The sequence below is a fragment of the Cydia splendana genome, chromosome Z (genome assembly GCF_910591565.1).
Source record: "Cydia splendana chromosome Z, ilCydSple1.2, whole genome shotgun sequence".
NCBI lineage: Eukaryota > Metazoa > Arthropoda > Insecta > Lepidoptera > Tortricidae > Cydia > Cydia splendana.
Window position 1 is genome coordinate 29,632,304 of NC_085987.1, and position 14,919 is coordinate 29,647,222.

Here is a 14,919-nt window from a genome sequence, read left to right on the forward strand (position 1 = left end):
CTAAATTCCTCTGACAAAATAATTTTCCCTCTTCTTCTACCCATTTTTAAGTATACATTGTGTCTTTCAATTAATTTTCCTCTTTTATTCTGTACTTCTGGATTTTCCTTCTGATCCCTTATAATGTCGTTGAGACTTATCAAATTTACTATCTTCAATTGTTCCTCAGTATTTTCATTAGGTTCTAATACAGGATTTCTGCTTAAGCAGTCGGCTTCTAAATTTTCCTTTCCCGGAGAATATTTTATTTTAAAGTCATACTGTGACAGGTAATAAGTTAAATCACCTAGTTCCTCATCAGTTCTAGATTTCAAATTCATGTTTTCTAGTGGTTTGTGGTCTGAATATACTGTAAATGATTTACCTATCAACCAGTATTGCCAATATCGTACTGCTTCCTTGATGGCTAAACATTCTAAATATATTGCTTTTTTCTTCTTCTGAGCTTGATTCAGTTTCTTTGAAAAATAGGCTACGGGTTTTTCTTTACCATCAGGCTGTATTTGTTTTAAAATCGCACCGACGCCTTCTAATGAAGCATCTGTATAGATTTGTATCGGCAAATTTTCATCGAATATTTCCAAAACTGGTTGAGAACATAAGAGATCCTTTATCTTTTCAAATGCATTTTGGCATTCAGCGGTCCATATGAATTTCTGGTTCTTTCTTAATAAATTATGCAATGGGTCTAGTATTATTGCACTCTTCGGAATATACTCGTGGTAAAAATTTATTTTCCCTAGGAACTGTCTTATATTTTTCTGCGTTCTAGGAATAGGAAAATTCTTTATTGAGGTCAAGTTATCCTTCAATGGCTTAACTGAATTGTTTTGTATTATATGACCCAAATATTTTACTAAGTCAGATGCAAATGTGCATTTCGTGAATTTTAATCTGAAGCCCTCCGTCCTAATTGCTTCCAGCAACTTTGTTAAATGTTCAATGTGTTCGGTGAACGTTCTGGAAAATATAAGGATATCATCAATGTAATTAACTGCAAAGTCCGTAAGCTTATATTTCCTCAATATGTTGCTTAAAATTCTTTGGAAGATTGCTGGCGAGGTCTTCAATCCAAAAGGCAGGCAGGTCCATTGAAAGTGTCCATCCTGGGTTACAAACCCTGTTTTCTTTCTGTCCTCAATCCGTAAAGGAATGGACCAAAACGCTGAGTTGATATCAAGTGTCGAGAAAAATGTACAATTCCTAGTCTTCATCATAAGGTCTTCGATCAGTGGGAAGGGCTGAGCTTGTGGTACTACTATTTTATTCAAGTCCCTAAAGTCGATACATAATCTTGATTTTTTATTCTCCTCTCTTTTAAATGCTAATGTGACCGGTTTAATTTGCTCTTCTATCTCTTTTTTATCTTCCATGGTACATCTATATGGCCTCTTGCTGCAATATTTGTCCACCAACATGTCTATTCTGGCTTCATACCCATTGACAGTCCCAACATCATATTTATGCCTTGCAAACACTGAGTTATATTTATTGATCAATGTATTTATTTCAGACTGTTGCTCCTTGTTCAAATGATCTATCTTTATCTTAAAATCCTCCTCCTTTATATGCTCATTAAAATTGACATAATATTCTTTTGTTGTGTTCTTATCATTCCCAGGAACTTTTGATTGGTTATGATTTATTTCTTCATTTGAAACTTCCACTTTCTCATTATCTTTTATGTTTGTACCCAGTACCTGATGTATTTCCAAATTCTCATCTTGAGTTAATCGGAATATTTTTATAAGGTCCAAGCCAATCAGAAAATCATGCATGAAATATTGTTCATCCACAATGGATATATCAACATTCTCTTCTTTGTTAAATATTTTTATTTTTAGGTTGGTCAAACCATCCGTTTTTTTAACACCACCAACTGTTACTAAATTTTCTTCATTCAATTCGTTTCCTCTCCCTTTTAGGCTTAAGAGCTTAGAATTTATAATGGAAACAACTGAGCCTGGGTCATAGACTGCATTTATCAGATGTTTATCATTAATTAGTATGTTGACCTTTATCAGTGGTGTTAGTATTCGTTTTTTGGAACTGATTCATTTAACTCCGCTTCTATCAATGCATTATTAACATGTTTAATGAAGTTTCTCTTCACTTTGTCATCTTCTTTTGTACGAAACCAACATGCAGTCTCAGCGTGATAGCGGGTGCCTTTGTTTAACCCTTCACAAATTTTGCATGGCTTTAGATCCTCATTCTTGAAATTTGTTCTTGAGGGTCCATACTTCTTCTTAAATATGTAGCTTTTTTTGGTAACCATATGCTCATACTTGCTCACTTCATTGAACAACTCAACTGTGTCCTTCAACGCTTCTCTATCAATCTTGTTTAATATGTACTCCGGCAAACCCATTGCGATAAGGTCCACCAATGTACCAGAATCAATTGACTTCCTCATATCGAGTAAAAGCTTTTCCTTTCTTATAGCATAATCCAACAGTGAGCCATCCTTATATTTATACAGTAATGCATATGTAACTGGGCTCCACCCTTTGTTGAAGACAAATGATTCACAAATTTTTTTCCTCCACTCAGACCATTCTGCATTCATAGTCAGTTTTACAACCATGGAACTGTACCAATCTGCACAACTTTTATCCATAAAGAGCCTAAGAACTTCAATCTTTTTTCCATCCGATATCTGGTAACGCTCACATTCCTTTTCAAAAATGTCCATCCATTGAGCCGCATTCGAATGTTTACTAGTAAACTTCTCGATTACAAACTTATCTGCAATATTCTTCAAGCTGTGTTGTTTACTTTCCTGTGTACTTTCTATTAACTTTTCTAACAATTTTTCTAAAGTATTGGTCCCTTTTGTGCCGGCAGCAGTGGGTGCATTAGAAGCACATTGGTCCTGATTCAATTCTTCCAGGTATCTGTCCGCAAACTGCACATTGCCGTCCTCATCCATATAAATTTGCTCTAGGTCCTCGGTTAGCGAGATCCAAATTCTCCTTATCTGGTACCTTTTTGATAAACTATTCTTTACTTTACTATATGCCGCTGTTTTTATCAATTCTTTGTGATGACCAACTGACTGGAGTCCGTCCGGTAATGCATAACTCTTGTTGTCCTCGGTGGTTATTGAGGTTATACAACAGACATTTGTTTTTTCGTCACTTCCAGGTAGTATTGTGAATTCAAAACGAAGCTTCGTCATCTTTCTTTGAAACTCGTAACTAGAAATGTCGTTTTATAAGATGATTTCACTTTTGTGGATATGAACTGGAAGGAAGAATAACTTCATGCGTTGCTCTGTAAACAAAGATTTATTTTTAATACTACAAGGTTTAATGTTAACCTACACTGTATGTACTATTACTAACAATACCGACCTGTAAACAAAGAAACGACATTTAAAGTTTATTCCTGCTTTAGTCACTCCTTTCTCAATAACAAATAACAATTATAACGGCGATTATTTAAAGCGGCATTGCAATCTACATAACCTCACTTCCCACCTTTGACGTATGACATGACATTGACAGGTCAAAGCAAAGTGTGGCCACATTTAAAAAGGTAAACGATATCGTTTATTTTTTTACATATATATATTATATACCTATATATATATATAAATAACGACGAAACATATTATGAAACTAATAATACACTAAGATTTTTTCATTCTGCTAGCAAAGAAAGCACGTACGGATTTTTTGAAAGCGAACTTATTAGGCGCATTTTTTATGTTGAAAGGAAGTCCGTTCCATAGACGCGCCACCTGCACAGTGAACGAATTCGACATGAACCCGGTTCGGTGAGGAGGGATGGACAAAGACATATTGCCAGAAGAGCGAAGTTGGCGGACGCGAGAAACGCCGTAGTATTGAAAGAAGGATTTGAGGTATTCCGGAGAGAGTGGATCATTAAGCACAGAAAAAAGAGTGGAAAGCAAGCGAATATTGCGACGTTGTCGAATGGGAAGCCAGCCAAGCTGAGAGCGAAAAGAAGAAACGTGATCATATTTGCGGAGGCAAAAAATAAAGCGAATGCAGTTATTAAGCAGGCGGTCCAATTTATCAAGAAGCTCTTCGTTTATGTCCGGATAACAGACATCACCATAGTCAATAATGGGTAGTATAAGGGCGTTAACTAATGCAACTTTAGTTTTGACCGGTAAGAAGTGTTTCAGTTTGTTCAGATAATGAAGTGAGCCCATGACCTTACGACTGATTTCAGTAACCTGTGCTCTCCAACTCAAGGTGTTGTCGAAAAGAACGCCCAAGTCTTTAACGCTCCGACTAAATGTTATTGGGGAGCCGTTAAAGCTTACAGGTGCAAGTGCGTCCAAGTCTCGTTTTTCAAGCTGTTTGGAACTACCTATAACAATAGCCTGGCACTTTGACGGATTTACAAAGAGGCCAAACCTCTCAGACCACTTCTGGATATGAAAAAGGTCCAGGTTAAGTTTATCAATGCAAGTTGGGAGGTCAGTCACGGAGCACTGGTCGTAGAGTTGCAAGTCGTCAGCATACAGATGGTAGGAACAGCGAAGGTCAGGTGTAATAAAATTAATAAAGGTGGAAAAAAGAAGTGGGGATAAGATACCTCCTTGAGGCACGCCAGTCGCCAGATCATACCAGTCAGACAAAGACCGGTCAACTCGGACTGCCTGCTGGCGCCCCCGCAAGTAGGCACCCAACCAGTGAAGGGCCATTTCAGAGACTCTCATGTGTTTGAGCAAGGCAAGGAGAATGTCATGGTCAACGGTATTAAATGCGTTAGAAAAGTCAATAAGAATAAGGACCGTGACCAATTGATTCTCCATGCCCCGCCTGATGTCTTCAGTTACCTTGAGAAGCGCAGTACTGGTGCTATGACTTGGTCGGAAACCGGACTGCAAAGGGCTTAAAAGGTTGTGCGAGTAGACGAAGGCCGAAAGTTGCTTATGTACAACCGCTTCAGCGATTTTCGAAAGGAAAGGGAGAATTGAAATGGGCCTAAAGTTACTGAGAATGGTGGGATTACTAATTTTAGGCAGCGGAATCACAAAAGCTTTACGCCAAAGAGAAGGGAATTCACCAGAGGCCAGTGAAGAGTTGATGATGTCAGCTATCACAGGAAGCACACAGTCGAGGACTGACACAATCATGTAACGACTGACATCATCACAACCCACGGCTTTTGACTTGATAGCCTTAATAATGACTTTTATATCAAATTCAGAGACAGGACAGAATGAGAAATAATCTGTGACAGGAGAAGGCAAAGAAGAGATGTCAGATAGGGTAGTGGCCTTAATAGCGGTGTCAATAGAAGGAGCGGAGGAAAAATGCCTGTTAAGGTCATTGAGAGAAAATAAACTGCCATTAAAACTATTGGGGGGTTTTCCCAGGCCAAGAGATCTGAGGAATTTCCAAACATCGGCCATAGATGAAGAGGAAACATTACGGTGAATAAATTGACGCTTCGCTGTACGTACCATCTGGTTGCAACGATTACGAGCTGCCTTAAAGAGTTTCCAATTGTCATCCGTGCGGTCACGTTTAAAGAGCCCGAAAGCTCTGTTCCTCCTCCTCATTGCCGTTGCCAATATACCGTTGAATGTCGTTTTAACTTTTTTTTGTCTGTATCTTTTTGCTAACAGTGTGAAAGGGACAGAGATAATAGAACCCAAGTATTTCGAATTGTATTAGACCCCGCATGTTGAAATGACATTTGACTATAAAGGTTATTTTGTCTCACTATTTTTAAGAAGCAAAGTACCCTTGTTCGAGCTGCTGAGGTGAAAAAACTTTTTCTATATATACGCCGTACAAAAAAATCGGTTGCCTATAAGTATAGATATAGTTGCCCTACATTTTTTCTCATTACAACAATAGTACATTGTAGGAGAGGACGAAAAACCGCTAAAAGATGGACGAGTGCGCTTGAGGGCCGACACGTTAGTGGAGGCCCTCAAATAATACGAGTCCATCTTTAGCGTTTCCGGCCGAGGCATTACATAGTGCTTTTCACGACTACTGCGAGGAAATAAGAAAACATTTGCATAACTATAAGTACTAGCCCGCTATTTCTCTGGTAGCAAATCACCAGCCACTGCCTGTGTTGTCTCTTGAATTTCGGTAGGCGTCAGCGTATGAATATCATTTTCTTCACTAGAAGAACTCATTTTTATAGCGAGCGTAGATACGTGTTTCTTGTATTTTTTAGCCATCACAATTTACACTATCCAGTAAGTATTTTCAGATCCCGCCTTTTTTACTTTTTTTATCACTTTTAAGAGGCGTTTTTCTGTTATTTGCTTCAAACCGAACCTAAACTTAGAAGCGTTGGACGAATGGATAATTGATAAAAAAAATGAACTGAATGGTTTTGACATTTCTTTTTTTTTAAACAAGAAATTGGTCCTATAAATAACCTAATTTTATTTTTGAAGGAAAAAGTTGCGCCAAAAAAGACCTTTTATTGATTTTTATGTTTTAAATGATACTCATTGCTGTAGCGAACCGTCACCAATGACAGATGATGATAACAATGAAACATTGTAGTGTAGGTGGTTCAGGTGCTACAGCTATTGCCTACTTTCCAGCTTGGTTTTAGACCATCTATTGCCACATTTCCGAACAGTGGCGTGAAAAAGGTATATCTTTAGTGTTTAATAAACATTTGGGCTGTCATCTTTACAAAAGGTTATGAAAATTCCTGATTTCTCTTTTTTGCAAACCCGCCGCCAAAAAGCCATACAATCAAGTTATACGCTCTCATTTAAAAACGACATTCTGAAGCAACGTGAAATTTGACATGAACAGTAACATATATCTGTCTGGTACTAGTTTTCGTTGCAAGACTTTGTACTTATGTAATACAAAGAAATTAGAGCCAGTAGAAGTGTTACATATAACATTTCTACTCGCTATATTTTCTTTTAGATTGTATGGTGGCGGCTAGGGTCGCATGATTCTTTAGTAACTTAAGTTGAACAAACAATATTCTTTTAGTTATTTACGATACAAGTGCGAAAAATAGGAAATGACCTATTCGCACGTGCATCGTACAACGTTTTAGTAGTACATATCGCTCTCTAAATTTTCGTCGTAGTTACGTCAAGTGCTTATTAGGGTTCCGTACCCAAAGGGTAAAACGGGACCCTATTACTAAGACTCCGCTGTCCGTCCGTCTATCCGTCCGTCCGTCCGTCCGTCCGTCCGTCCGTCCGTCCGTCCGTCTGTCTGTCACCAGGCTGTATCTCACCAACCGTGATAGCTAGACAGTTGAAATTTTCACAGATGATGTATGTCTGTTGCCGCTATAACAAGAAATACTAAAAACAGAATAAAATAAAGATTTAAGTGGGGCTCCCATACGACAAACGTGATTTTTGACCGAAGTTAAGCAACGTCGGGCGGGGTCAGTACTTGGATGGGTGACCGTTTTTATAGATAATGGTACGAAGCCCTTCGTGTGCGAGTCCGACTCGCACTTGGCCGGTTTTTAGCACCGGTGTCGTAATGTAGGACCAAAAGTGTGTAAAAATACTTTTCATGCATGTAGCCTATTCCATCTACTTTCTGGAAACATATAGTTCGATGAGTTATTAAAATTTTAAATAGTGTCGCTTTGAGAACGTACTCGTAATGTCTGCCCGACAGAGCGTGGCTCGGTGCAGCACATTCCTGATTCAGACTTTTGCATTACTGCTCATTAGCAACTCTGCACTATCACAACACAATACAGCTCTTTCACAATGGCCATTCTTTGAAAAGGCTTGCTCTATCCAATTTATAGTTTGTCAGACACCAATGTGAGGCTGTTCTCTAACAATTTATAACATATAGCTACCTTCTGCCCGAGACTTGGTCGTGATAATGAACTATCCTATGGCTCCATACCAAATATCTAAATCGATTTAAAAAGTAGGAAGAAGGAGGGCGTTAGAGGTTTACTTTTGCGTTGAAAAGTACATACTCGTAATATTAGTAGGGAAGTATTTATTACATGCCCCAGGACATAATTGCAATCTCCCACTTATTTCAAGTAAAAAAGTACCTAGATTCAAATTTCGAATAAGTAGATTTGATCTCTAATCTAATATCAGTCGAGAAGGCGTTCTATTGGAAATGAAATGTCAATTGCAAAAATTATATCGAAAGATATGGCAGCTGAGCCGACACTAGAGTTAGACCAAGAAGAGTCTGCACACTATTTTGATAGTATACGTCGTGTTATTAATACGTCATAATTTCATAGAAGTTTGACGTATGAAATAACACTTGCACTGCATGTACTATCAAAATCGTTGCAGACTTTTTGGTCTATAGTCTGTATCTTAAGGTATTTAAATAAAAGTAAACAAAATCTACCCTCAAATGGCTCCTTAAGTAGGCGTGTCTCACTCCGCGATTTCGTCGCTTTGCTACAGGTAGCTAAAAATACATCCGTTCGGCCCCAATTTTGTTGTTTGCCATAAGCCGCGCGTGGCGCTGTCGCCACCTAGCGGCCATATCTGTGCTGATCGTAACAGACGCGTTTTGTTAGAGAGTGAGTGTTCTGTACTTAGTACTATTATTTATTCTGTGCCTTAAGCCAGTTGAGGGTAGCTGGAAACATTAGTTACATGATCAAAAAATGTAGGTTAAAGTCAGGCCGTTCAGTGACAGATCCGGGCGGTTTTGTACTTGGTTGGTTAACCAATAAATGTTGTTTCTACCCGAATATGTACAAATTATTTGTTTATATTTATTTTAGTACCTAAAGATACAGAGTATAAAACTAGGGTTGCGTGACATGCGTGAATAAGATTTCATTTACCGCCTTTTGACGTTCAGTTTTTCGTGTCGCAAAAATAAGTTAAGCATCACTTTCGCGTAAAATGGGATCAATCAGTGTATAATGAACGAGGTATATAATTTCGTACTGCCTGATATCCGCAACAGAGCAACAATGCCGCAATGTCGGTGGTAACATGCGGTTCCAAAACATATCATAATGGTGCTCCCACATTGCCTGTTATAAAACGTTTTACAACATTGTGTGACAGGGACAACATGATTGTATTCGTAGTGTTTTTATGTTGCCCCTGTCACACAATGTTAGTTATATAACGGCCAATGTAGGAGCACCATAAAGAGCTTATATGTTATATAGGATAGGTATGTGTCGATAAAGCAGTGTATGGAACGCCACAGTCACATAAACAGCTATTTTTAGGATAGTTTATTTTGCATTTTAATAGTTCCTGTTATTATTGCACTTAAGCAAAATAAGAATGTTGATATAACCAGGTGCCGAAATTTATTAGGAATTTTGCCAATGCCATCAAGCGATTGAGAGAGTTAAACCAAGAAAAGTCTGCAGAGATTTTGACAGCACACGTAGTGCAGGTGTTACTTATTTTAAACGTCAAACTTCTATAAAATTATGACGTTTAACCCTTAAATGGATGGTGTACGATGCAGCGTATATTACAAATATTACAAAAATGTCTAATTTTATACATAATTAGATAAAATCTATTTATTCCTATATATTATTTCAATAGTAAAACCAATCGGTTTTCCGATTTTTTACTTAAATTAACGCAATATTTTAATTTATAAAAATTACATTCGTTTTAAGACGAAATGTCGGAAAATTTTAAAATATCCAGTGTTTGATGATTTTTAGTATGTGATTTTGGTCGTTTTTTTTTGGGGTTTGTAATTATTTTATATTTAAAAAGTTTATCATAGGTGTATCTAAAATAGTGTATATTTCTGATGGTAGTAAGATTTTTCATATATCTCTTCCTGATAATTATTAATTATATATTTACATAAATATGATTTAGCCTATGCAACTTCTAACACTGATTTCGCAGTGAAAATCGATTCAGAAAAATTCGACTTTTCAAGACCAATTAACGCCTAAATATCATAATTGTTTATTTGTGTGCCAATCAATTAGAACTCAGAAATTCGTACGTGAACTTCAATTATTTCAGTTGGTTTTATTGACACGCGTTATGTAAATCCAATCAGTTTTCCTATCCATTCAAATTAATATTATAGATATTTTTGCAGCAGACAAACCAAACGAAGTACTTAAGTAAATAAAAATATGAATGTATTAAGGGAAACATATCTTTTCCCATGTCACCATTTGTCAGGGCTGCCAGATCGTAGAATTGGATACGAAATTCGTATAATCGAAATTTTTTCGTATCTATTACGTATACTCGTAGTTGGTCAACCGGTATAATTGGATACGAAAAAAAAACCGATGTCAAACTACTGACAATAGTGACAATGCTTCAAAAAATTTGTCGAGTTATTCGGCGTGTATAATTAGTATAATTACATACCAGATACCGGAATAAGTTGTGGATATTTACAAGAATGGTTATGAATTTGAAATCTTCAGAAAAAGAAAGGACAAAATGTCGTAAGTTGCGGGTATTACTCTCGCTAGACACGTTTTATCTTTATCGACGGAGCGACCGTGACATTTCCACGCCCTGCGTCCCATCAAATACATCACCCACTACTTCATTAGACGGTGAACACTTTTAAAATAAAGTTGCATTCTATCTTGCTGTCTTACTTTGCCCGTTTACATATCATATAAAAATTATAAACTTAATATTATGGTCGCGGTTATGGACGTGATAATAACTAAAAGGCCGTCCGTCTTATCGAGTGCTGTCGAAAAATCGCCCATGAAGTCGGCGACCTTAAATTTTCGTTCTACCTCTATCATATACAATGTGGAAGAATTTAACACATTCACTGCTAGATAAAAAAATATGGGCGGGCGGGTTGGCGAGGCAACATAACGAACTACAGAGTAAGTAAGGCGTCAACTAGAAGGATGCCGCCTGATCCAAGTTTATTTTTTTTGACGAAAGATGTTCGACTTTATTGCATATGCACGAAGCACGCTAGGTAGGCTCTATGACCTAGCCTGTTGTTATCTATGGCTAACTATCGCAACAACCCGCCTGGTGGGTTGTCTGGTGGCATCTGAGCAAAAGTTACGAACACTCATTAGGCGGGTTCGTGGCAGTGAATGGGTTAAAGGGCCCGCTGGACTGGAACACATTAAAATAGGGGAACAAATATCTCAACACTAGTCGTATCAAAATAATGCGAATGTATCACCTTAGAGATATGGAACTACGGTTATTAATTATATTGCTATTTAGTTTTTTTTTTTACGAGTAGGTATGGGACAGAAAACCTTGTGTCTACCGTTAACACATGGTTATTATCTAATCACGTGCGCGTATCTCGATTACAACCCTGTAAATGAGGTGTGCCGTGTGAGACCTGAATCTGTCAGATAAATCAAGGAACTCATTATTATTCGAACATGTACAAAGTGCTTTTTTATCGAACGATATTGGGCAGAAAAGCCAAACAAGCATTAGTTTGATGCAATACTTTACCTTAGCGCACTATGTGTATGTTTCTTCGCGTGCTGCCAACAGCGATCGCATATACAACGTGATCTTAGCCATTGGACAAACCCTGAAATCCCACGTAGGGTTACTTCTCAGAAATGCTCTAACGGTAATATTTTTTTAATTAGAACAAAAGACAAAAAAATGAATTATCAAACAAAAGTTATTTCCAATAATCGACAACAAAGAGAAACATACTGTATTAATCATTGGCAGTGCTTTTGACAATTTGTTTGAAAATGTGTGGCAATGATGACATTTGTCACAAGTCAGAATCTTAGTAATGTCATAAATAAAAAAGATAATCAAAACGGTCGAACAAGGTTTCATACTATTTATTACCTCAGGAGCTACTAACACGTACAGGTTGCTCCAAAGTAAAAAAATCGTAATTTGTTATGATACTTTGTATACTGGTTCTAAATACCCTAATGCATAATATGTACATTTCGGCTTTGTCCAATGGCTAGGGACACCCTGTATAAGGTGCTAACAAATTAGTCACGGATATTTTTACAGCTGATAGTACTCGGTTCTCGGAGTAAGTACATTTAAGTATGAAACATCATTGGTTTTGTTACGTTTTTTTGGAGAAAACTAGGAAACAAATTTGCTATGTTAAAACACCCTGTTAATAAAATAATTAAATGAGACCTCTTTAGACATTCTAGAACCTTTTTAAACTTGACGTGACGTGACATCACAGACAGTGTTAAACATCTTGACAAGTACATAATTGATTATTATTGGTGATTATTTTAAAAATTAATTATAATTTCTTTTTTTGTTAGGTAAATGAAAACAAAAAAATGATATACAAAGGTTCCTTAATTACAGTTAAAAGTTAATTGTTTTAATGTAATGTATTATCTCTTAAAATATCCGTGACTAATTTGTTAGCACCTTATGGAATTAATACGACCTACAAACTGTCAAATGCGACACACATTTACTGTGTGCCGTCAGTCTCTTAACAGCCTTAACCCTGAATTTATAACCCACATCCCATAAACACTCTCATGTCTCTCATTAAAATACGAGTCGGAATGGTGGCGAACATTAAATATGTTTATAGAACTTGTAACTGAAACTGACCAGCTATTGTTCGAATGTCGGAACGAAAACATTTATGACCAGTAACTATAATTTTGTTTTATATTTATCAATAAGAACATTCGTATATAGAGTATGTTCGGAAAGAGAAGAGTCGTGGAATGTGTTGGGCCCCATACATTCCACACTCTTCTCTTTCCGCACAGACTCTATGGGTATGGTAAACTAAAAATATCACCTCCTATCCCTTGGCACCCGAAAGTTTAGGCTACCTGTCTGTACCTGTGTACCTAGACCCTAATTTTCGGGGTTGACTTACTTTGTGGCTATTTGTATCACCAACATTTTTCACTTTCGGGTACAGAAAAGAAATAAATAAAACACATAAATGTACGATCCGTATTTTCCTACGAAGACGCGTGCTCTGGTTCGTAATCTCATACTAATAAAGGTTAGATTTGACAAATTTGAGCGTCGTCGTGAATGACACGATCTATATCGGCGCGGGGCCGCTTGTACTCAGCCAATGCCACACTAAGTTGGACGTAATTTAGGGAAGCGGACCAACCCACAAAAATCTGTAAATAACGAACTTACAAAAAGAAAAGAAAAGTATTTGGAATACAATTTTTGAGGATTGATCATTCTCGCTAAATAAATATATATGTCCTGTTTAACTCCTGGTCTATTTTCGCAAGATTAATTTTATTTACTAAGTAAATATTAATTTTTTATTATTTATTGTTATAGAAAGCAAGATGGGCTGTTTCGTCAGCAAAGATAAACTCACCAAGGAAGACATGGACTTCCTCAAAACGCACACATCTTACGATGAGACTACCATCAAGGAGTGGTACAAAGGTTTTAAGGTAATCCATAGGTACATGCCTATAAAAATGCTACCGTATGTGACTGACGCCTGAATTTAACTAAAATTTTAACGTCAACATCTGCATGGCGTCTTTAAAGATAGCGGGGACTTGGGACAGAGCGTCAGGTTATTTTATAGATAACCGTACAGTTTGGACATATTTTACCACGTGATACACACAATAAAGGCCAAATAACACCGCTACCGTTTTGCAACAACAGCGGATTTGGCGTTGCGGACTCTCCGCCTTTGTTAAGAGTATGTACACAACGGAATTGAAGTATTTACTACGCTGTACCCGTGCTGCACATTACGCATGCGGCGTGGTCTGGCCCTAAAAAGAATGCGTACTCCGTATGTTTAATCACTCATGGAGTGCCCACCTCTCTTTTTCCTATCTAAGGGACAACCCTTAAAGAAATTGGATTCCTCCTATCCAATTTCTTTGTGGTGGTACCATGTTGAGGTCACGTGTGTTAAGTTTTGTATTTTACGCTTGCAGCAAGACTGTCCGAACGGGAGGCTGACGCCGGCAAAATTCGTCGATATGTACAAGATGTTCTTTCCATCTGGAAATGCAGTCGAATTCTGTGATCATGTGTTCCGCACATTCGACATGGACAAGAACGGCTATATAGATTTTAAGGTAAACTTTGGTAACAGTTAATTATTGTTGCGAAGTTAGCGATCGATTTTATTTCACACATGTTTCTGTGAAGCTTTATGCGAATGATTACGTGTAATGCGATTATGCTTAAGCGAGTTGAATAATTTTAAGTACATTTAATCATTTGTGATACTGATATATTGTTGCTGGTGGAGTATAGTTTGGATTTGACGTGTATTGGGACGTTGTGTTTGTTGTAGGAATTTCTGCAGGCGATTCACGTTACATCGAGTGGCACGCCTGAAGAAAAGCTTAAATGGGCCTTCCGCATGTATGATGTGGATGGCAACGGAGTCATTGACATCCAGGAGATGACCAAAATTGTTCAGGTATTTAAATATTAACTTTTTACATTATTTCATAGTTCGGTCGTTTAATTATTAAGTAGTTGTTTGAACAACGAGCAACATTGCTTTTAGTTGCAGCAATCAAAAGCAAATGGTTTTTTTCCTACGATTGAAAATCAAAGAAATATACGCTCGTGGACGGAATAGTCCCTATGCCGGAATTAGCCACATTGACCTTATTGTCTTGTGTAAATATTCTCAATAAATCATCAGTTCTTAATTATGGCTCTGTTCTCAACAAATGTATAAATAAAAGTGGATTCCTATACTCCCAAGTTTCATATTAAGATGAAATGGAGACTATTGCCGAAGAATCTTATTTGTTCAAGTGTGTTTTCTCAGAAAGCTTATTTCTTCGCAAAGGTGCCAAGTACTTTTTCGTGTGGAATATAACTAATTCAATGTTTTATTTAAAAGGCTAGTTTCTTAAGAAAAAAAATGTTCCCAAACGTCAAATGAAAAAGGAAACTTTAACTAACATACAGTATACCAAAATTCAATACTGTTATAGAGCTTTCGACCTTTGTCCTATCCTTTGTCAATATTACCTACAACATTATTTATTATGAAAATCATC

General features: G+C 37.1%; 3 protein-coding genes across 5 annotated transcripts in view; 2 read left to right on the plus strand and 1 right to left on the minus strand.

The window, feature by feature from the left end:
• LOC134804893 (neurocalcin homolog) overlaps window positions 1-14,919 on the plus strand; it is a 95,905-nt gene that overhangs the window by 63,318 nt on the left and 17,668 nt on the right. The gene's annotated exons all lie outside the window — the stretch shown is intronic.
• LOC134804886 (neuronal calcium sensor 2) overlaps window positions 1-14,919 on the plus strand; it is an 86,559-nt gene that overhangs the window by 63,265 nt on the left and 8,375 nt on the right. Inside the window, exons 3-5 of one of the 2 annotated variants that reach the window (XM_063778194.1) lie at window positions 13,208-13,326; window positions 13,831-13,974; window positions 14,196-14,324. In XM_063778194.1, coding sequence (XP_063634264.1) covers window positions 13,208-13,326; window positions 13,831-13,974; window positions 14,196-14,324 — 392 coding nt within the window. Of the gene's footprint in view, window positions 1-13,205; window positions 13,327-13,830; window positions 13,975-14,195; window positions 14,325-14,919 lie in introns of both variants that reach the window. The other variant, XM_063778196.1, reaches the window with a different exon arrangement.
• Window positions 1,348-3,570, minus strand: LOC134804836 (uncharacterized). Its single transcript, XM_063778108.1, has 2 exons — window positions 3,357-3,570; window positions 1,348-3,276 (listed from the first exon to the last, which is right to left on the minus strand). The coding sequence occupies exon 2, from the start codon at window positions 3,179-3,181 to the stop codon at window positions 2,030-2,032; it is 1,152 nt and encodes a 383-aa protein (XP_063634178.1). The 5' UTR covers window positions 3,182-3,276; window positions 3,357-3,570; the 3' UTR covers window positions 1,348-2,029.